Source organism: Tursiops truncatus, chromosome 5, assembly GCF_011762595.2.
Source record: "Tursiops truncatus isolate mTurTru1 chromosome 5, mTurTru1.mat.Y, whole genome shotgun sequence".
In the NCBI taxonomy this organism is placed as follows: domain Eukaryota; kingdom Metazoa; phylum Chordata; class Mammalia; order Artiodactyla; family Delphinidae; genus Tursiops; species Tursiops truncatus.
In genome coordinates this window covers 70,658,189-70,681,514 of record NC_047038.1, presented here as the reverse complement: position 1 = coordinate 70,681,514, position 23,326 = coordinate 70,658,189, and the positions used below count along the sequence as shown (strand labels likewise).

The following is a 23,326-nucleotide window of genomic DNA, read 5'->3' as shown; positions in this document are numbered from 1 at the left end:
GATTACATGAATTAATATGCGTAAGCATTTAGAACAGTGTCCGGCACATAGAAAAGCTCAGCAATGCTCGACCATTGTTTTGCGTGCCTCGTGGCACATTCCCCAGGGTCCAGCCCATAGTAGCCATTGAGCACATTTTTGAATGTATGGATCTGGTATCAGTTCCACCTAACTCACTTTCCTGGTCTCTGCAGTTTGTCCTTCCTGATAAGGATTAGAATTCAAAATTCAGTCAGGTGACAGTTCTGGTCATTCTATTTGCTCCAGGTGGCTTCCTGCAGACCCCCCTAGTCTTGGTTCCTTCCTTGATTGCTTTCCTTTGAGTTCTGTTTTCTCCACCTACATGCCACTTAAAATATATTAGCCACCTATGAGTCTTTTCTCGGTCGAGGGTTTGCCTTGTGGTTTAGCTTTGAGATCATTTGCTGGCGCTTGTCAACATCTTCCAAACTGGCTCCTTCTGGCTCTCCATTTCAAGTTTTTTGCTTTTGTTTTTGAACTAACTGAACCACAAATTAGCTCAAAAGAGAAAAATTCTATCAAACCACTGGCCCACATGAGGCTAAATAACCAAGTCAATGATTCTCCTGACTAAGCTGACTGAAAATGGATTGTTTTGGCATCAAATAGATTGTTTCTGAATTATATAGTACTATATTTAGCTCACTGTGGTAATTTAATAAATATGAAAATATTGTAAAGAGTTATGTTCAATGACATGTAAGTTTTAAGATACAGTTTCTTTGTTTTTATTAGCAATTATATATAACGACTCTGCCAAAGATATATAGTGACGATCTGTTATTTTTCATGCATATTGGACTTTCCTCTTTTTATTTATGAAGAGAAAGTTTTAAATACACACTATTTTTTATACCAAGATGCACTTATCAAGGATACTTCTTGAGAAAGATTACACATTTTAAAAAGGAAAAATGTTAAAATTTCTTTTCATTTTTTGTCATTTCTTTGAAAAGTCATTAAAATCCATCACACGAGGGCAGATACATTAAATCATATGTAGCATCGATAGGTATCACCATGAAATAACATGGCTGTTCACACAGAGAGGTAGTGCTGGGGCCCAAAGAAACTAAGGAAAAGGAGAGTAGAAACTCTGGAAAGAGAAACTTTGTATTCACACGTGGGTTCTTTTCTTCTCCCTATAGGCTGCGAGGAATTGTTTGGTCAGTTCTACAAGTATAGTAAAAATTTCGGACTTTGGAATGACAAGGTATGTGATATTCTTTTTTGTTTGTTTACTCACAGGAGGGAATCTTACATTAGTCTACAGACAAATCGAAGATGTTTTTGGCTTTGTTTTTTTTTTTCTCTGAGGGCAGTGTTGATGTGATTGTATGGCCTGCTGACCCACTTTGAACTTTAAGACATGCACCAGTGTTAGCTGTGAGGGAAACGGAGGCTGTGGGCTATTCTTCTGATCTTCTTTCAGGCGGTTATTAATAAAACTATGTCATGTCTTAAAATTCAAAAGAATTTCTCAGTCTACTTGTCATATATATAAGGTTAAGAAAAAAGCTTTCCTTATATATGTATGTTTCTGAAATAGAGAAAGAATAAATTTATTTTCTCAGCTCTGATTTTTCTGTCCTCATCATGCATTTCTCTTATCAAGTGTAGTAGCTGACTCTAAGCCTACAGCACAAGAGTGTGAATCATCTGACCTGATTTTCAGCAACTCAGTGCAGTTTACATTTTTTATCTCCTTTCCTTCAGGTTGCTAGAAATTTCATCCCAGTGATTTCAGGGTTTCTCCTTGACACTCTTCAGGGTCACAGTCCGAATTCTGTGTGTCTCATGGGGCCACATACTGGAGATGGCCTGTCTGGTCCCTGTTGTTATCCATTGACATTGGCTTCCTTACAGCCACCATCCTCCTCTTTTGTCTTTGGCTGGCCATCCACACAGGTGGCCGCTGACTCATCTTGAATTTCTGCCTGTAAGATTCCTTCATTTCTGACATTCGCCATGTCTAGAGCTCTCCACGTGGCTAAGGCCCCGTCTGCCTTGGCACACCCATAGCCATTTGTCCTCTGGAATCTTTCTGTGTTTCCCAGGGCTTGGCCTGGGAAAGAGGACACAGGTTCTGTTTTGTTCTTGAATCCCACCAACCGACTGTAGGGCAGTGGGGTCTTCTTTCGCTGCAGTGTGACTAGGGCAGCCCTCATAGGGTGCAGGGTACAGGACCCTACCTCAGCCACCCCCTAGTGTCTAATACTCCTTCCCTTTCCTTTTGAATCTCTCCCACACCCCCAGCACAAGGGATATTTTTGTAGCAGAATGGATGGTGGTGGTAGTGAGATATCATTCATATTCATGAGCCATTCTCCCAGATATTTTGTTCATAACTCAGTCCTTCTCCTTCTCTGGAAAGTCTAGACTTTTGAAACTCGAAAGCTATAAAAAAAAATGGCTCTTTTCCTTTTGTTTTCTGTTATTCATTCTTTCCTCTAGTAGAATGACCTCTGGCTCAATAAAGGACTTAAAGGTGCGGTGAGGTAAGGTATGTGCGAAACAAGTGGGTGTGTGGGGAAGCATTAATAAATATATTAATTTTATATTTAATATATATAGTATATATAGTATAATATATATATATATAGTATTTCAAAAATACTATATTGCATACTCAAGGAGCTACACAGCACACGTTAGCTATCCTCTCTTTTCTCCAGATTCCCACACTTGGATGTTACTGTGTATGATTTTCAAAAAAGAGAGAGGGTTTAATTTTATTGTTGTTGTTATTTTTTTTAAAGGAGATGATAGTTGTTCCTGATTTATTTCCATTTGAATAAAGGCATTAGAGATTTTACACACCAAATGTATTACGTTCAAATACTTTTATTTTTCCCCTTCTCTGTTCTGCAAAAATTATATGTATATAGAAAGAAAATAAGGCATCAAACTTCGAGTTTATTCTTTCACATCTATTTATCTTTTTAAAAAAATAACCTTGGTTGTTAGCGCATTCAGCATGCTTCTTTGCAGAATTAAGAATTTATCATAACTAATCAGTGGAGCATGTTTCAGACTGAAGAATTGCTGTGGTTTTCTGAGATCCAAATACAATAAATGCAATTGAGGCTTGGTTTAAGGAGGAAACTCTATAAGGGCTACTTTCTCACTTTGATAGCGAGAAGAGAAGGTATACTGAACCTTTCTGTGGAAAATACTTTGTATTTTAGAAATCAGAGTTAACTAAAAGGATTTGAAGTAAACTGAACTTAGAGGTAATTAACACAATGTGCTCTGAAATCTGATGGCCCTAGGTACGTTTTGGATGATGAATATATCAGTTCTTCTGGAGCCAAGTTCCCAGTCAAGTGGTCCCCTCCTGAAGTTTTCCATTTCAATAAGTATAGCAGCAAATCTGATGTCTGGTCATTTGGTGAGTGAATTCGATGTTCATTTGTTGGAGCTTGATTTAATAAAATAGAGATTGCTCTTTTTAAAAAAAAATATTAATTTTTTTATTGGAGTATATTTGCTTTACCGTATTGTGTTAGTTTATACTGTACAGCAAAGTGAATCAGCTATATGTATACATATGTCCCCTCTTTTTTGGATTTCCTTCTCATTTAGGTCACCAGAGAGCACTGAGTTCCCTGTGCTATACAGTAGGTTCTCATAAAATAGGGATCGCTGTTTTAACTTTGATTTCTTAATATGACGTAGCTAAAGGTCTTCTTATAACTGTGTTTCTGTCTTAGGTGTTCTAAACACACCAGTTGTCTTTGGCAACTGGTGTCATACACCTTCTTACATGAAGTTTGCCTCTTGGATCTTTTCCCTTCCCACTGAGCACTTGCTGTAAAACCATAACAGAGTCTACTGATCTAGAAAACAAACTCAGCCAACTTTCCCACACCACAGAGACTTGCAAGAAAAACTGATCTTACACCATCGTTAAATCTTGAGTGTGTAATTAATAAACTTCATTGTCTGACTTTGAGTGATGCCGTCTCACTTACATTATCACCTTCTTATTTTGTGAAATTAGACATAGGCTTCCTTGGGATCTATCCATTGTTGTTTATATTGGGTAACGTTCTTCATTGAAAAAGAGATACTGTGGACCTCTGTCCATGGAGTTTGTTCTTTGAGTTGACTTTCAAAAAATGGCAACAAATGTATAATAATCTATCTATTCTCTTTCACCTGTACCTTTCTGGATGGCTTCTTGGCTTTGGAGAGACATCTGCACCCTCAAAAGGTGTGAATATTATTACCCACAATAAGGTTAAGCTTGTATTGATCTCATTAACGCTCCACTGACATGTGGTAGTCTCGGCAGGTGACATTATAAGCTCTACGGGAGAGCAGTTAAGTTGTGAGACCAGTGGATAGCAACACAAGGATCTCACCTGGTGGTTGTAGAACATTTAGAGCTCCTTGAGTTTTCCCTGACCACTTGTCTTTCTTCCTCACTGTACAGTGAGCTTCTTGAGCACATAGACCGGTTTCAGTCTTAAGAATCCTCTGGCTCTAGCACAGGCCTGGCCTCTGATCAATACCTGATACATATTTGTAGAATAAGTGAATAATTAAATGAACTCAAATTGGGAGGCTTGAAGGAGTTTCATCACTCAATCAATGAGTTTTGAACACCTACTTATAAACAGAGCCCCTGCCAGATTTTCTGGGACTCTACCCAGCAGTCTTTCAGTGGGAAGATGGGAACGCATGCCATCTACTGGCTGGTAAACTCTTGGCTTTAGCAGGCAGCAGGGGATCACACAATTCTGTCATTTTCTGTGGAATGGCAAAGTTTCATTGATTTCAGGGTGTGGAGACATGAGCAGTACTTTGAAATGAAGATGCTGCAGGCATTTTTCTTCCAATAAGGAGGCAGTCATGACCAATGGAAAAGGAAAGGCATTGTTTTCACTTGGAATATATTCAGTTCATAGGCCTCTTCAAAAAGTAAGATGCACAGGGTCTGCTTCCTAGATAGAACTGCTGTCATTCTGGATGATTGTAACTCAGTGACTGCAGGAGGAAAATAATGGGTTGTAATTTGAAACAGCTGTTTCAGTTCCAAGTAACCATTTCTCTAACCTCTTATTTTCATGCATTTTATTTGCAGGAGTTTTGATGTGGGAAGTTTTTACAGAAGGAAAAATGCCTTTTGAAAATAAGTCAAATTTGCAAGTTGTGGAAGCGATTTCTAAAGGCTTCAGGCTGTACCGACCTCACCTGGCACCGATTTCCATATATGAAGTCATGTACAGCTGCTGGCATGAGGTGAGTGTCCCTTACTTTCCTGCAAAGGTTGGCAGTTCCAGCATCTGAGAGTAGATCTGTTTATCACCCACATTACTCCAGCACTTCGTCATGGCAGGAAAAGGTGTCTATTTCTCGGTAATGACCCCTGAGAGCCAGAAGTACTTCCACTACAAAATCATTAATCCATTTTGTTTTTAACAATGGCCTTTCATATGAGGAATTCAGTGCATTTTCCAAGTCTTACCTTGCTGAAGTTGGTTCCTGCAGAAACTCTCGATGTTACTAAAGCCTCAGTGATGAGACGTTTTACTCCTTTTAAGAACTGCTTGGGTGGAAACTAAGGGTAGAATCAGGCTTGTTCAATTTCCACATTGAAAGAGAAGGATGGTGTTTTTATTTACTTCACTCTAATTTGTCTTGCTTTTCCAAGGCTAAAAGTAATGGGTTTCATCTCTCCTATGGCACTCAAGACTCCTGATAGAGAGATTAAACGAGAATAGGAATGAAGGCAGAAAGTGTGCCAGGAACTTCTACTGGGAAAATTATCTCCTGGGAGGCCAGTTTCTCTTTTACTTGAAATGCCAAGCTTGAAAATAAAGCCAGAGGGTTTATATCCCACCTCTGTCTTTTCTGGGCGCTGACTCAACACACCACTCCGCTTCATCAGACTCCTCTGTGATTTTGATAGTTCTCTCTTTCTAGCTGACTCTTTCAGCCCAGAAAAAACTACAGCTGGATGAGGATTTCCTCCTGGCTGAAAAAGAAATCACTTGACTCCCAATTCACAAACACTAAAAAAATTCAATATTTCAAGAGCGACGTGGTTGTTTCCATTCCAGAGAAGTATTAATTTTATAAAGATCCCCAGTGTATGAAAATACTTTGCATATGATTAACTGTTCTGCAAGGAATCTTGAAAGACATAAAAAATATTAAGTGAGCTGTTAGTAGCAAACAGATGTCTTAAGAGCATCTTTGCAATAACAATGTAAATAGCTTAGGAATATATATTGTATATTAAGCAATATACTTGTACATGCACATACAATATAACACTTTTTGAGATTTTACATATCTGTGGAGAGGAGACAGAGAAAGGAGTAAGTAAGATGCTGACAAGAGGACGAAGTAAACGAGGCGCTTATGCACCTCTAGATTCAAATGTGATTATGTTAGCAGTGATAACACTTGTTTCATAGGCTTTACTACCTGCACAACCTCAGCACCAGCAAAAAGCGCCACTATTTATTCTTGAAGTCTCAAGGAGGGCTTTATGTGTGCTCACATATCCTTCTGCTCTGTCCTTTAATTTTTATTTATTTTATTTTTTAAAAATTTATTTTATTGAAGTATAGTTGATGTACAATGTTGTGTTAATTTCTGCTGTACAGCAAAGTGATTCCGTTATACATATATATACATTCTTTTTCGTGTTCTTTTCCATTATGGCTTATCACAGGATATTGAATATAATTCCCTGTGCTATACAGTAGGACCTTGTTGTTTATCCATTCTGTATATAATAGTTTGCATCTGCCAAACTCCCACTCCATCCCTCTGCCGCCCCCTTCCCCGTTGGCAACCACAAGTCTGTTCTCTATGCCTGTGAGTCTGTTTCTGTTTCATAAATAAGCTCATTTGTGTCATATTTTAGATCCCACATATAAGTGATATCATATGGTATTTGTCTTTCTTTTTCTGACTTACTTCACTTAGTATGATAATCTCTAGTTCCATCCATGGAACTAGACATTATTTCATTCTGAAATAACTAGACATTATTTCATCTTTGTTATGGCTGAGTAGTATTCCATTGTATATATGGACCACATCCTCTTTATCCATTCGTCTGTCGATGGACATTTAGGTTGTTTCTTGCTCTCTCCTTTTATTGATGCCTTCTGTTTACAAGCCACAAAGGGTGGTGTCTCCCCACTAACCCTGCTGCCAGGGACCTCTGTGAGCATGTGGCTACCACGAGTAGTTCTATTTCCTATGGATTTCAGAGATGCCGTGGAGCTTCCTCTTGGAGCCAAAGTCACACCGCATCCCACTGTGAAGTAGGAAAAAGGCTCCAATCCTGGGTTTCATGGTTGGAGATTTTGTTGACTGAGCCTTAAGACAGCACAGTCTGTGCTCTAAGACCTGCAAAGTCCCTCATGAAAACGTGCCTTTTGCTTTTTGACTAAAATCCATCTTTCTACAGGGGGTCAGGTGTAGTGAATAATTGGGGCTGAGCCTGGGGGCTTGGGGCTCTAGAGGCCCCTCTCTCCCAGCTCTTCCTTTACCCTGTGTATCAAGTCATCCAAATCGATCTCTAGGGCAGCACTGTCCAATGGAACTTTCTGAGATGATGGAAATGTGCTATGTCTGCACTATCCAATATGGTAGCCACACCTGGCTATTGAAGAATTGAGAAGTGGCTAGTGTGACTGAGAACTGAATTTTAAAATGTATCTTCTTTTAAGTAATTTAAATTTAAATAGCCACATGTGGCTAGTGTTTGCAGCTGTAGCTATTCTACTTTTGGAGCGCCCTCTACCGTTACATTTTCACACTCATGCCTCGCTCATCTGCCATTCATGTCCTGCCTACCAGCCAAGATATCTTTCTCTTCCATTTGTGATGAGCCAGCCTGGATCCGGGTCCTGCCAGCAAGTTCTAGAGCTGGTGTCTGAGTGAGTCTTAAGCTGAGCTGACCACCTCTACTTCCCTTTTCCAGAAACCTAAAGGCCGCCCGACGTTTGCTGAGCTGCTGCAGGTTCTCACAGAGATTGCAGAAACCTGGTGACCTGGAGAGAATGCCAACCCAGAGCATCATGGGGCAAGACTGTCACAAAAGGAAGCCCTGGGTGGGGTCACTGATGGTGAATATCTTCCTTTAGAGTCACTGACTCCTGGAAACAGTTCAAAGATCACAGGCTTTTCCAACTTTTTAAAGCTTAAGAATATTCTGACAATAATTTTTCTATGTGTGTTTGAGAGTGACTTCTAAACTCTGATTTTTCTGTACTATTCTTCATGTCCCATATGTGAAGAAGGGAAAAGTGCTCCATAGTGGTCATTATGGTGGCTGCTCTGAGAGCAGCAGAGCCCCTGAGCACACCTGAAAACCTGATTCTTCACTGAGGAAAAGACTGGAGAGGAGGAACATTCTTTATTCTGGTGGCCCATGCATGGAAGATGAAAATAAATTCTGCCCGCTCCTGGAATAAAGGAGCCACCCATGCAGAGTCTCATGCTTTTGAACTGTACAGATCTTTATGAAAAACGCACTTCTACAAACCACATGAATGTGGGCATTCTGGAAACTGTCTTTCATAATCTTCCCTATGTTATTTAACAAATTATTTTTGCACAGATCTGATTATTTTGGAGACAGCTTCCTGTGTTCCAGTATTGAATACTGTTAGAGGAGAAAGTTCTTCTTTGAACAGGTCCTGGTGATGATTCTATTTCTAGTGAGATCCATTGTCCAGGACAATTCAGAACCTGAATCTCAATTCTGAGATTTCACACTCTGTACATGTGAACTTGGCTGATTGAAGAAGCCTCATTTTGTCATAGGAAGTACCTCCAGTACCTTTTCTAGAAGAGGACTTTCTTTTTGCACAAGAACAAGAGGAGGGCTTCCCTGGTGGCGCAGTGGTTAAGAATCCACCTGCCAAGGGCTTCCCTGGTGGCGCAGTGGTTGAGAGTCCGCCTGCCGATGCAGGGGACATGGGTTCGTGCCCCGGTCTGGGAGGATCCCGCATGCCGTGGAGCGGCTGGGCCCGTGGGCCATGGCCGCTGGGCCTGCGCGTCCGGAGCCTGTGCTCCGCAGCAGGAGAGGCCACAGCAGTGAGAGGCCTGCGTACTGCAAAAAAAAAAAACAAAAAAACAATCCACCTGCCAATGCAGGGGACACAGACGGGTTCGAGCCCTGGTCCGGGAAGATCCCACATGCCGCAGAGCAACTAAGCCTGTGTACCACAACTACTGAGCCTGCGCTCTGGAGCCTGTGAGCCACAACTACTGAAGTCTGCGTGCCACAACTACTGAAGCCCGCATACCTAGAGCCCGTGCTCCACAACAAGAGAAGCCACCACAATGAGAAGCCCGTGCACCGCAATGAAGAGTAGCCCCCGCGCACTGCAACTAGAGAAAGCCCGCGCGCAGCAACGAAGACCCAACACAGCCAAAAATAGATAAAATTTTAAAAAAATTAAAAAAAGAACAAGAGGAGGCAAAAACAAGATATTCAAATATTACACCAAGTTCCATTATTTCTGAAGTCCAGGGTATTGGATTCCAGATGAAAGAACCAGGAATCACAATTAAATCTTAATTTTTCATGTACCATTTGTAGGAATGATTGGAAATTGATCTTTGTCATCCTGAGTGCTTTGGAAGTACATAGGGAAAAGGGTGCTGCAGAAAGCTGGAGTCATTACCATTAGGTTTAACAATGGGAGTCTATTATTTGTGGATTGTCCCACCCTGCATCATGGTTCTGGGGGAACGTGTTTTATGATTCTCATGAGATTCTAAGATGCTGGCTGTCAGTAGCTGTGACCTTTAAATCATATTTCCCCACTCCAGGAATGACATCTTTGACTATCAGTGGTACTCAATCGGTGTGCATTGAAACAGTGAGCATCAGACACAAGAATTGTCAATCTTGATCATGCAAGTGGTGGTCTCAGAAATCTTTGTGATACTGTGCTGTTTCTGAAACTATCATCTCCCTTCTCCTAATGATTCCTACTATGGGGAGGTGAGACAGAGGGCTCCTACTACTGACACCTTAGTTCAAGTGAGATATGTGAAAGCCTAGCTCCAGAAGACCTGAGACTGTTTAACAGCAAAAGCCAAGGGAGGCAAGGTTAATATTATGACATAGGAAATAAAGAAGTATCAATATATGCAGGAAGATGTCTTTCTCAGGCTTTGCTAAGCTTAGAAGTCCCCACTCCCCCCTCCAAAAAAAAAAAAAAAAAAACCCAAACCCAAACACTGAAAACATAGAGCATCTGCCATCCCTATAGATGCAATACAGGGAGGCAGTACAGAGTAGACTTATGCCTGGGGATCATGTGGCAGCAGCCAGCACTTCTAAGAGCATATATTGGTGTTGGCAAGCAAATTCTATTCATTTTAACAAGTCAGGAAAGTTTGAGACACCAAATTAGGAAAGGAACAACTGGATTGTCACATAGGTAACTGAGACTCCAGATAATGTGTGAATTCGGAATGTCTATGGACAGAGATTCAGCATTTTCTGTCTAGCAAAAGAAAAAAATTCTTTAAGAAGTAGTCACATGGGCTTCCCTGGTGGCGCAGTGGTTGAGAGTCCGCCTGCCGATGCAGGGGACACGGGTTCGTGCCCCAGTCCGGGAAGATCCCACATGCCGCAGAGCGGCTGGGCCCGTGAGCCATGGCCGCTGAGCCTGCGCGTCCGGAGCCTGTGCTCCGCAACGGGAGAGGCCACAACGGTGAGAGGCACGCGTACCGCAAAAAAAAAAAAAAAAAAGAAGTAGTCACATGACTTCCCCTGGAAGAGAACTATGTTTTGCAATGAATCTCAATATTAGTTATTGATATGGGCTCTCTGTGGGTAGCTTAACTAGTTTGGGGTGAGATAGTGCAATACTTAATCAGCTCTGCGTTAGAAATGAACAGGAAGTTTAAGGGTTGGTTGTGGGTGAGAGTCCTAAAAGGAGAAGACAGGAGGTCAGAGGAGAGAGGAGAAGCTCAGAAAAATGGAAGGAATTTGGAGGCCAAGCAGAAGAGGTGATCAGTGTGAATAATAGGTTGGCAAGAATAGCCAAAGGAATTTTTTTCTTTAGTAAACTTTTTATTGAAGTACAATACACTGTCCCACTATTGTATTGGTAACAGGTCTGACTGTCAATCAAACTCATAAGACGCAGTAGCATTTGATCCAGCACTTAGTTTGCTTAGCTTTTTAGAAGGATTCAGGACAGGAAGGAGCATGCACAGCCCTTCAGTCTCAGTGGAAGCCAACAATTCTCCATGTGCATCGATGCTTGGGCCCCTCCTCTCTTGCCTAGAGACTTGTATACAGTTGCTGGTGATGAGGCCATGGGGTGTGGGGTTCATCTTCATACAAAGAAGCTTCTCCCTGGGTTTATCACCCGTCACGTAGGCCTACAGTTGATGGGTCTCCCAGCCCATGTGCTGTTTCACAGATCAGAGATTTCACAGTGCGTAAAATACACGTCTGGCCTTGGTACCCAACATTCCAAATCTGTCTTAACTTGGGGACATATCTAGGGTACTGATGCTGGGAGAAGACAGACCTAAAATCCTCCCAGGAAGGTCTAGGTCTGGGAGAAAAAGAGCACAGGCCTGCTGTTAACCCTTTGCTCACATGTACATAAACAAAAGTACACACATCATATGTATATGGCTTAATTTTCACAGTGAATATGTCTGTGTAACTCGCACTCATATCAAGAAATGGTTACATTCTAGAATTTCAGAATCCATTCTCATTTCTATTTAAGTCATTAAACTAATAGTAATCAGTATCCTCATTTCTAACACCATGAATTAGTATGAGGTATTCTTGAACTTTCTATAAATGGAATCCTATGGTATTGACTCTATGCGCCTGGCTTCTTTTACTTAGTACGTTTGTTTGATCTGTCCGTGTTGCATATAGTTGTATTCATTCGTTCTCATTTGCATATAGTCTTCTACTGTTTATGTCACAAATTATTTATCTATTTTACTCTTGATGGATATTTGGGTTTCCAATTTTTGGCTATTAAGATGAATGCTGCTATCAACATTGTTCTACATGTCTTTTGGTGAAAATATGTATGTATTTCTGTTAAGTATATGCCTAGGGGTGGAATTCAGAGCTAAAACATATGTTTATGTTCATTTTTTGTAAATAGTGCCAAAGCCCAAATGCCTTTTTACCAGTTGGTTGCTGTTCTTTTAATAACTCACCCTATTCCCTTGCCTTTATTGTCCTCTGCTCTTTCCTTGTATCTGCCCCAAATTGTGTTCCCTTGGAAGCACCTTCCAAACCCAGCAGCACTTAGAGTGAGGGCAGAGGGTTATATTCTTTTGGGGCTTCCAAAGGACTGGGTATGTGGTTTGGGCCAGGGGCCGACTTTCCAACTCCCTTTAGAAAATCTTCCTCCAGTTCAGGGCTTCTCAGTCTCCGTGCTATTGACATTTCGGGCTGGATAATTCTTTGCTGTGGAAGGATGTGCTGTGTATTGTAGGATATTTAGCAGTATCCCTGGCCTCTACTCACTAGATGCCAATAACACACCCCACTCCCCCTAGTGGTGACAACCAAAAATGTCTCTAGAACATTGCCGAATGTTCCCGGGCGGGTAAAGTCACCCTTGCTCAGGAACCACTGATCTAGTTACAAAAGGATCTTGACCTGAGATTAAAGAGATCCATGAACTTGAAAGGAAAAAAAAAAAAAAAATCACGTCTTTGTTTTTACTAGCCTTTAACTAAAATTTAGCATTTCCTGTCATTCTAAATGTAGGCAAACAAAACAAAACAAAACCCCAAAACAACCAACTCCCCGCACCTCCAAAACCCCAGTACATTATATTAGCAATGTCTGTGACTTTGTCTTAATGCAAAGAACTGTTATTTTCATATCATGTGGGAGTTGTTTCAGCTTTCTTGAGAAAGAATTTGCATTCATCACTACTTCAAAGTCTCAGCTTTTAGGACTGCCACTAGATCTTGTCACTTAACTCAGTAAACAAGACATGTTACTAAGGCACACATGTTTTTAAAATATTTTGATAACTTTCATTCAGTATAATTGGTTACCTTATTAGTTGTGTGTATTTTTATTTTATTCATTTAAAAACATTATGCTGAGAAGGGGCATAAAGTTTTCACTGGACTTCCAAAGTGATTCGTACCATTAAAAAAATTAAGAACCCCTGTTTTTTTTTTAACATCTTTATTGGAGTATAATTGCTTTACAGTGGTGTGTTAGTTTCTGCTTTATAACAAAGTAAATCAGTTATACATATGTTCCCATATCTCTTCCCTCTTGCGTCTCCCTCCCTCCCACCCTCCCTATCCCACCCCTCTAGGTGGTCACAAAGCACCGAGCTGATCTCCCTGTGCTATGCGGCTGCTTCCCACTAGCTATCTGTTTTACATTTGATAGTGTATATATGTCCATGCCACTCTCTCACTTTGTCCCAGCTTACCCTTCCCCCTCCCCATATCCTCAAGTCCATACTCTAGTAGGTCTGTGTCTTTATTCCCGTCTTACCCCTAGGTACTTAATGACTTTTTTGTTTTGTTTTGTTTTCTTAGATTTCATATATATGTGAAGAACCCCTGTTTTGTTTTTTTGTGTTTTTGTTTTTCTGCGGTACGCGGGCCTCTCACTGTTGGGGCCTCTCCCGTTGTGGAGCACAGGCTCCGGATGCGCAGGCTCAGCGGCCATGGCTCACGGGCCCAGCCGCTCCGCGGCATACGGGATCCTCCCGGACCGGGGCACAAACCCATGTCCCCTGCATCGGCAGGCGGACTCTCAACCACTGCGCCACCAGGGAAGCCCTGTGAGGCTTTCTTGAATCACCCTATTTAAAATGATTATCCCACCATGGACTTTCCCTGTCTCCCTTTTCTGTATAATTTTTCTCTATAGCTCTTAACACTATATAACAATATAATACATTTATTCTTATTTATTCTGTGTATTTTCTGTCTCCCTACCCTTGAAACTCTAACATGTGTGAGTTCAGGCATTTTTGTCTGTTGTTCACTGCTGTATCCCCAGGTCCTCGAACAGGGCCTGACACAGAGTTAAGCTAAATAAAGACTCATGGAATGACCCAATGAAATAAAAGCAGCAGAATTATCCAGAGGCTTCATCTTCCAGAGGTGGGGGACCAGTCTTATAAGCAGCTCTCCTCTTGGGATTCTGGGCCAATCCATTGCTTTTCCACACAATGGTGGATCACTTTTCCTTCTGGTTGTAGTGTATAACCTCAGGTGGTCATCCATTCTTCTTTTTGGTAGAAATCTTATTTTTTTCAGAACAATTTGACTTACATGTACATTTTCTATATCTCCCTTTCCCTATTTACGTAGAGAAAAATACATTATGTTAGGGATTGATATCAGATTAATAGAAAAAAAAAGATACCTGAATAAATCTACAGAGAAATATAAATCCATATAGACACATCAATATTTAGTAGAGGAAGTGGATAATCCTTATGTCTGCAGCAAGGATGGAAATTTCCTCACACGACTGCCAGATATACAAGCAACCTGCAGATACTTTATTTTGTCTGTAATTTTCCTATTTTCCTCGGGTGCCCCTACTTGCTGGGAAAACTCAAGTTAGCTCAATCTTGTAACTTTAGTCCAGGGCAAAACCAAAAATATTCTCTGTGGGTGAAGTGGGTTGTCTCTCAGATTTTGCCTTTCCCTCTGTTTCTGCCAAGGTAGCATCTGGGCATAGAAGAGAGAGGGGTGGCTTTATCCGGGGGTGACATTCAAAATATTTACCAACTGAGTTGGTACAGGTACAGACCAATCAGAATGGATGCTGGTGCCAATAATCCGTCCAGCCCCCCCCCGCCCCCGATGCAGATGGCGACTGTCCGCCCTGGCAAGGTGACCTCGAGGTGGTGACGTGAATGGGAGGGCTGCTTGGATTGGAGCAGTGTCCCCTGGCACCTCTGGGCTCAGCAACATTCCTTATCAGCCTGGTTGCTCTGCTGGCATTTGCAGACCATGTTGGTGGCTGGTATAGGTTGGCCTCTCCTGAATTGGTCAGGAGAAGGTATTGGGTACGTGAAGGTATTTCGAAGATAGTATACCTGTTCCATACGTCCTTGTAGGAGTTGGGGGTTTACCTTCCAAAAGTCAGGTATAACCCTTGATTCTTCCTTTTATGAAAGGTTGAAATACTCAATTTTCTAGGCTGTCGTGTGGCAAACATACCCACATGAGAAAGTTCCACATAACGAGATGCAGCCACAAGCACCTGATGAGAGCTTCCCTTCCTGCAGGAAAAAACAAGTCTCACCCAAAGGAAGTTGCTTCTTCCTGCTTGGAACATGGCTTTGAGACCTGAAGGTATAATGTCTATCTGGGACTCTGAGGAAATAAGCATGAAGACGAAGGCCCATGGATGGAGTTGCCAGATAAAATATAGGCAGCCCAGTTATATTTGAATTTCAGATAATCAACAATCTTTTTTTTTTTGGCCGCCGCGCGGCCCAACCAGGGATCATACCTGTGCCCTCAGCAGTGAAAGCACCGGGTCCTAACCACTGGACTGCCAGGGAAGTCCCAACAAACAGTTTTTTAGTGAAAGTGTTGTAGCCTTTTCTCCTGTTGTGGTCACCCCCAGAAATGGACGAACCCCTGTCACAAGTTTGATTCCAATGTTGTGACTGTTGACATCATACACATACCAAGAGAGTAGGAAAGATTTCCGACTCACATAATGAGGGTTTCTGGGGACATCAGGGGACAGGTTCCCCAGCAGACCCAAAAATGACTTGAGAGAGCAGGGAGGGGCAGCCACCTTGGGGTTTTGTGGTGAGGAGGGCTGGAGCTGAGGGGAAGGGGCTGAGCTTGCGTTGTTTGACCTTCTAGCTGGTACCGAAGGAGGGAGCAGCCGTTCTTATCAGCTCGCTCAGGCGTGGGCAGAAGAGAAGGAGACATTGATAGGGCTTGAAAACTGTCATTCATTAGTCAAACATCAAAAATGGAGTCAGACTCTTTGTTACAGTAAGTGTGTTCCAAAGATTGTATGGACATACTTAGACTGAATTGATGCGTTGTGTGTCTGAAATTCAAATTCAGCTGGGTGGTGTTTGTTGTTGTTGTTAAATCTGGGAGCCTTATTTATAGAGCAGAAAAGATACAAAGGGCATGAGTCTCTCCTGTCGTTGTGGAGCCGTTGCGCCAACCCTGAACTGCCCACTTCCAGACTTCTTGTTTATGAGACAAATGAATCCCCATTTCTTTACAGCAGTATAGACGTTAGACGTTGAATTACCTGAAGCCAAACCTGTTCCTAAATGATACATCTCTACTGACTCTTCTGTTGCCAGTTATCTAGAGCTCTTCCGTTGAAAGCTACTATACGCTTCTACGCAGGTACAGATTATGTACCTCACTTCAAAGATTGTTGAAATCTGTCTAAGAAATTGAAAATAACCACAACCACAGAATGTGCATATATTATATTTCAGCACTTTTAAAAAAACAACTTTGCAATTGGGATGTAACTTGTATAGGTGGGGTCTTAGATTAAATCTGTTCTCAACCCTGGCTGCATGTGAAAAACCATCTGGAGCGCTTCTAACAAATAGTGTTGCTGTACCCCACCCTCAAATGATCTCTTTAACTGGTCCAGGGTGGGGCGCAGGCACAGGAATGTACAAAAGCCTTCTCAGGTGGAAGTAATGTGCAGTTAGGGCCAAACATCATTGCACGAGATAAAATACTTTATGTATGTATAGATGTGTTTCCTCTGGGTCAAGGCTTCTTGTGAAGTTTTTTAAAAGGTTGAACTAAGGGAGAAAGACGTCTCATTGATGCCTGATGACTAACAGCTATTCAACAGGAAAGCATTGGATGCTTTAGCCAGCCTGCCTTAAGACACCAGCATGGCCAGGGAATCAAAGCCAAGGAGAGCAGAGGGAATACAATGGCTTTTTACAAGGAGCCAGAAATCCAGAGGCAGGAAGTCTGCAGCTTCTCCCCACTTGATAGCAGTCCTACCAGGTCTCTGGAGAAGATATTAAAGGAGCCAATAGAGGATTCTACTCTGTATATCTCGTGGGGGCACGAGGGGAGAGGTGGGTAGCGGCACACACTACATGCAGAATTCCATGAAACCTCAGGAAAGAGCCAAAAGTTCAAATATTTTAGGAAGGGGGTTTGTTGTTTTGTGAAATCTGCTGGTTGATTGGGGAAAATGAAAGTCAGGTGAATTGACTTCTGACTCTGAAAGTAAGCCTCGTTTTCTTGTCTGCTTGGGAACCAAACTGGGCGTGTTTCTGTTCAGCTGCATGTTTTAGATCTCAGCCTTTATGTCTCATTGACGATCCTGAAGTCGTGGACTTTCAGAGACACTACACACACACATGTGTTTGGTAGAAGTGTTCAGTCTTCAGTCTGTTGGACTGTAAGTTATCCTGATGTTGTAAAGGTACATCATGTGCTCGTGTCGTGGGGACCTGCTTCATCCAGCCCCAGCTACTCCACACTGTGCAGCAAAACAAGTAATATAACACTTGATCTTGTTTGACCAGTTCCTCCACGCTTTTTATTTTTCCTCTGGCTGCGGGCTAATCTCCCATCAGCAGGCACGTCCCCATAAGAAGTGGAACTGCTGCGTGTAACCTGAATTGCACTGAATTCCTTCAGTCTGCCTGATTCTAAACCACATTGGTTCTCACAGTGAAACCACATTGTGATGCCACTGATGTTGATCCTCTTTTTTGCCCATGTGGACTCAATCCAGCAGCCTCCCTTTGCTGAGTGTCTGTCTGTCTCAGTACTTGCTGAAAGGCTGAATCACTGCCTTCCTTAAGTTTACACCCTGCGCTCCTATGATCCCTACTCTCAAAGCCTTGCCCTTTTTTCTGTGCATGCAAGATTACTCAGAAGGAATCCGCTCCACCACCCTTTGGTAATTATAAGTTTCTATGTCTGAGTCTAGTTCTTTTTTGTAAATAAGTTCATTTGTATTATTATTATTTTTTTTAGATTTCTTGTATAAGTGATATCATATGATGTCTGTCTTTCTCTGACAGTATGATAATCTCTGGGTCCATCCATGTTGCTGCAAATGGCGTTATTTCATTCTTTTTTATGGCTGAGTAATATTCCATTGTGTATAGATATACCACATCTTCTTTTTTATTTATTTATTTATTTTTGGCTGTGTTGGGTCTTCATTTCTGTGCGAGGGCTTTCTCTAGTTGTGGCAAGCGGGGGCCACTCTTCATCATGGTGTGCGGGCTTCTCACTGTCGTGGCCTCTCTTGTTGTGGAGCACAGGCTCCAGACGCACAGGCTCAGTAGTTGTGGCTCACGGGCCTAGTTGCTCCGCGGCATGTGGGATCTTCCCAGACCAGGGCTCGAACCCGTGTCCCCTGCATTAGCAGGCAGATTCTCAACCACTGTGCCACCAGGGAAGCCCATATACCACATCTTCTTTATCCATTCATCTGCTGATGGACATTTAGGTTGCTTCTATGTCTTGGCTATTGTAAATAGTGCCACAGGCTTTGGGGCCAGATTGAGTTGCATGCTGGCAGTCAGGAGTTACTGGCTGGATCACAGAAGGCAGGGGGTGGGAAGGGATTCTGGGAACATGGTGCTCAGAACATGGCTCTTATCTCCACTACCAACCCCCTCCATGTGCTTCCCCCCAGTCAAGTAGTTGCTGGGGCCTACATGTGGCTGGGTGCGAGTGCAGAAAACTGGTGTGAGGCCTTGTCTCCTGAGGGCTGGACAAGCTTGAGGCTGGTAGGGCTTGGCCTGAAGAGATTCTGCCCCCTCTGTCCCCAGCCACAGGGGAAGTTCTACATATAAAAATGAAAGTGGCTTCTAACTCAAAGGCTTTCTCCCATACTAATGGCATTAATGGAGATTCAGTTTTCCCTCAGGAAGAAAGGTTTTTTTGTGATTTGTGACCAAAGTAGGAAAAGGTATCTCAGGTAGTCGGCTCTCTCAAAAAACTTTTTTTGTTTGTTTTTTTCAAGCAAAGCTTTCATTGGGAAACATATGTTGTTCATTGTTATAGATAAAAGTTAAGACTCTTTGTAACCTAAGCTTACCTCTTGGAGGCTTCCTATACACCGCAGCTAGGGTACTGAAATGTTTGGTATACACTAACACAGCTTGCTGGGGGAAGCTGTCATTCATTCTAACTCTGCTGAGATGTGCTCCACCAAGGCCTCCTTAGATGTGCCTACATTCCGTGGAGTGGGTAGTCTGGGAGGTTTGAGGGACTTGGATTTGGGTCCTCATTCTGATCCTAAGTAACTGTGCGATTTAGGGAATTGCAAATTATTTCTGTTCATTTACAAAACAGACACAGGTAAGAAAGAGGCCTTCTGTACCCTAGACAATTCATTTCCATAGAAACAACTGAGGGAGTTATTCTCAAACATGAATTCAAGTCAGAACAGGGAAAACTGATAAAGTCATGGTGATGTGCTCAATACTGAAGTTCTAATGGGGCTAGAAGGAAATTTGCTGAGGGTTTGCAAATGTAAATTTTCATGTAATGCAATGCTACCAAATATTGTTATAATGCTTTTTTCTCCTCCTCCTCCTTTTTCTTTTAAATTTCTGAACTGAGGGGAGATTTCATTACACTGACTGTTCAATAAAATTATCAAAAGATAAGATAGTGTCTCCTACCTTTTGTTCAGGAGATGGTTTTGTGGAGAGCCTTTTTCTAAAACAGATTTTAATTTCAAGGAAAATGACAAAACATTAAACAAGTGCAGATTTTTTTTTAAACCTCAGAATTTTCTTTTTAATTTCAAGGGGTATTTTTGCCTTTACGTAAGCTTAACTTCAAGAAACTCAAAACTGAACTCCAACAAGCATAATTAAACCACATTATTTGATTGCAAATGAAAAACATACAGAAACATTAGTTTAAAAGTTGTAAACTTTCTAAAATGAACAGTATTTATAAACATTTGAAAATAGAAAATTTCATGATCATAGTTTTTTGAAACATTTGAAAATATTTCATATATATTCATATAAAGTACTTTTCCACGAAGTTTTGTTGGAATGTGAAGATCGCATTTAGTTTGGTTTTATTAGGAAAAATAAAATATTTTTGTCAGAATCATTTTGCATTGTTGAGATAGTATACTAATGGAATTCATTTTCACTCGGATTATTAAAAATGAACTAAGGTAACACAAATTGAAAAAAGAAAAAGAATATATGAAAACTAGCAACTAATGGTCCTTACCTATATAGTACTGAGACTATGAGAATTAAAATGTTGATTCAAAGAGAACTAAATTGTATTAAATGCCTCAATATCAGGCATGATGCGGGTGCTTTCCACATATATGTATTTGATTTCGTACTCTTAAAACAAAAATGTTAATTTAATTGCATGTTGCCAAATCGAGGGTTTTATGAACATTCTGAAATCTGAACTAGAAATAAAATCATTAACCACTGACCTAAGAATAAAATTGTAAGTTGAAAAATAAAATGAAACTATTATGTTTATAGAATTAGGAAAAGCTTTCTATTTGGCTGTGTGAGGACAGCTTTGTGATCCTTAATGACATGTGTACAGATATTCACATAATAAATCTTAAGGTATCTATGTGAGATAAAGTATACATAGTAAAATATATACATATGAGACTACCAGTTAAGACTAACACAGTTAGTCTCAATACAGGGATCCAGCATTTTATTCCTCCTTAGACAACATCTTCCTATTTGGGAAAAAGTACTCTGGGTTTCGGATTTGCAACATTTTAGTTTTTCAATGCATATGCCCACCAGAGATTTTTAGAGTTTTTCAAATGTTTCATTGTTTCTCAACAGATTTCAGCTCATTAGCTCTTTCTCAGACTTTCTCCTGGGTGTATGTGTCAACACTAGTTCATTTTCCAACCCAGTGTACACATGGGTTCTTGTGTTACAAGAACCTTTAACCTGGGCACAATATACCAAGGGCAAAGCTTTGTCAACAGGTGACGTTGAAGAAATATCTGACACTAAGATACAGTCGAGTGGAGGACTACCCCAACCTCAGGTTGGGTGCTATTAATTTCCTCACCAAGAAGGTGTCCTGGAGAAATCAACAGAGTTTTCAACAGAAAAAGAGAAACTTAAAAGAATTTCTACAACTTTCAGACACTGCTTTTTGAGAGAATACTTTTTGTACAAACTTGTGTTCATAGCTTATATATCTGATATACAATTAAGGTGAAACAGCAATCAACACAGTAAACATATATTTGACCTAAGGTATCAACCCGTGAATCTTCCACAGATTATCAATTTTCAAAAGTTTAGAATGCACTGAATTGCACTCAACACTAAACTATGCTGAAGAGACTATGCCAGCACTTTAGGGCTTTGCAGTCATCTCAGGTCATCACCGTGAAAATCAATCACAGTTCAACCGAACTGGGGAAATGCTAAAGTCACTTTAATAGAATTCTGAAGAAAAGAATCTACTATTATTACCCAGAATAGACTTGAGGTAGATTACAAACAAACAAAACTAATAACATTTGACATTAGAAGAGAATAATCCAGTCAACCTGAAGAGTTTTTGTTCGTTTTTAATGTCATAATTTTTTGGTTAGGATTTTTTTTGAGAGAAATAAGTTAGTCTAGAAATAAGATAGCTAATTTCTTTTCCATTAAATCAATGAGAAAAGATTAATGGATTAATCTATCCATAAACGGTAGAGACCACCAAAAATGTTACTCCTGCCATGCACCTGGAGTGAGATAGGAAAATTTTATGTAGGCTTTAATAGGAAAAGGTATTTTCCTGTAGTATTCCCTGAGTTTTCTAAGAAGTTAACTTGCCTTCCTATTCTCCTCAAACTCCTCAATAAGTTACAATTTATAAGCCCTTCATGGGCATGTGTGTGTTACACACTCTAGCCCACCAAGCAGCAGATTTCCAACATGTCTATTTTTTTCTTTAACACTCTACCCGTTAGCTACCTAGTTTAGAAAGAAGGAAGTTGTAGAAGGTGGGAGGCATCAGTGATCTCGCTTCTCAGTTTTAATAATTTGAAACTATGACTCATTAGAGAATGGTGACTGATATTCTGCTTATCAGCACACAGTTGTGTTTACCTGTGAATTACTGAGAGACTAAGAATAGCGGCCAAAGAAATGAAGAGCCACCAGGCAGAACCAAACATATTGTGACCAGAAGAAAGAGATTATTATTCTGAGAGTTATCTAACTCTTTGACTTCGTTCATGCTTAGGGGATATTTCAAGTTTGCAGAAATGAAAAACAGCAGAAGCCTTCTGGAGGAGGATCAAAACTTTGATTTTCAAATTTTTTTTTTTTTTTTTTTTTTTTTTTTTTTGCGGTACGCGGGACTCTCACTGTTGCAGCTTCTTCCGTTGCGGCTCCGGACGCGCAGGCTCAGCGGCCATGGCTCACGGGCCCAGCCGCTCCGCGGCATGTGGGATCTTCCCGGACCGGGGCACGAACCGTGTCCCCTGCATTGGCAGGCGGACTCTCAACCACTGCGCCACCAGGGAAGCCCTGATTTTCAAATTTGATGGCCAAAAATAAAGGCATTTTTATTTGGCCTCATGTCTAAATTATTAGTTAGAACTTTAAAAATGCCAGCTTTCCTAATAGTTGTTCCAAGAATCAGGTATTCCTTCTCCTCTCCAAGTGTCTCTTAGCGGTTAAAGTTCAGGGTTTCTAGGGACTTTGATCATCAGTCCTGCTAAACAAGGTAATGTCATCGTCAAATCCTGGGGCTGAACATTCTACATTCTCTAGTAAGACGTATTTGTCTTCATTGCCATTCAGAGAGAGGACTTCTTTCTGAGTAGTGGATGTCAGATCACTCCAGGTAATGTCAGTGTTTTTAAAAGCATGCAGAAGGAAGATGCCATTGATAATGGTGAAGAACCCACTCAAAGTCCCGATGATATCTCCAGCATTCATGCCATACCATTCTTGGAATAAGATGGCGGAGCAAGTTACTACCATGGAAGTGAAGAACACATAATAAATGGGAGTCACAAGAGATGTGTTAAAGGTGTCCAGTGCCTTGTTGAGATAGTTAATCTGTGTTGTCACTGAAAGCACGAGTACAGCCAGCAAAACAAAGACCAGGGGATGCTTATAAATGGGCTTCCATTCCAGTAGTTCCTTAATGGCAATTCCCAGGCCCTTGACAGAAGAAACTGAAAATGCTCCAATCAATGAACAGATTGAAATGTAGACCAATATATTGGTCTGTCCTTTCTTGGGAGCTACAATCAGAATCAGCACCAAGGAGATCACAGTTATGATCACAGCAAAGGAGATAAATCCTGTTAGGAGGAGAAAAG

At 41.1% G+C, this 23,326-nt stretch overlaps 2 protein-coding genes across 3 annotated transcripts in view; one reads left to right on the top strand and one right to left on the bottom strand.

The window, feature by feature from the left end:
• TXK (TXK tyrosine kinase) overlaps positions 1-20,208 on the top strand; it is a 74,585-nt gene extending 54,377 nt beyond the window's left edge. For both annotated transcript variants that reach the window (XM_073805230.1, XM_004316326.4), the window contains 4 exons: positions 1,170-1,234; positions 3,294-3,412; positions 5,111-5,268; positions 7,973-20,208. In XM_073805230.1, the coding sequence (XP_073661331.1) occupies positions 1,170-1,234; positions 3,294-3,412; positions 5,111-5,268; positions 7,973-8,041 (411 nt within the window). In that variant the 3' untranslated portion in view covers positions 8,042-20,208. The remainder of the gene's footprint in view (positions 1-1,169; positions 1,235-3,293; positions 3,413-5,110; positions 5,269-7,972) is intronic.
• Positions 19,749-23,326, bottom strand: part of NIPAL1 (NIPA like domain containing 1) — a 23,049-nt gene continuing 19,471 nt past the window's right edge. The window contains exon 6 of the mRNA XM_004316327.4: positions 19,749-23,308. Within this exon, the coding sequence (XP_004316375.2) occupies positions 22,689-23,308 (620 nt within the window). The 3' untranslated portion in view covers positions 19,749-22,688. The remainder of the gene's footprint in view (positions 23,309-23,326) is intronic.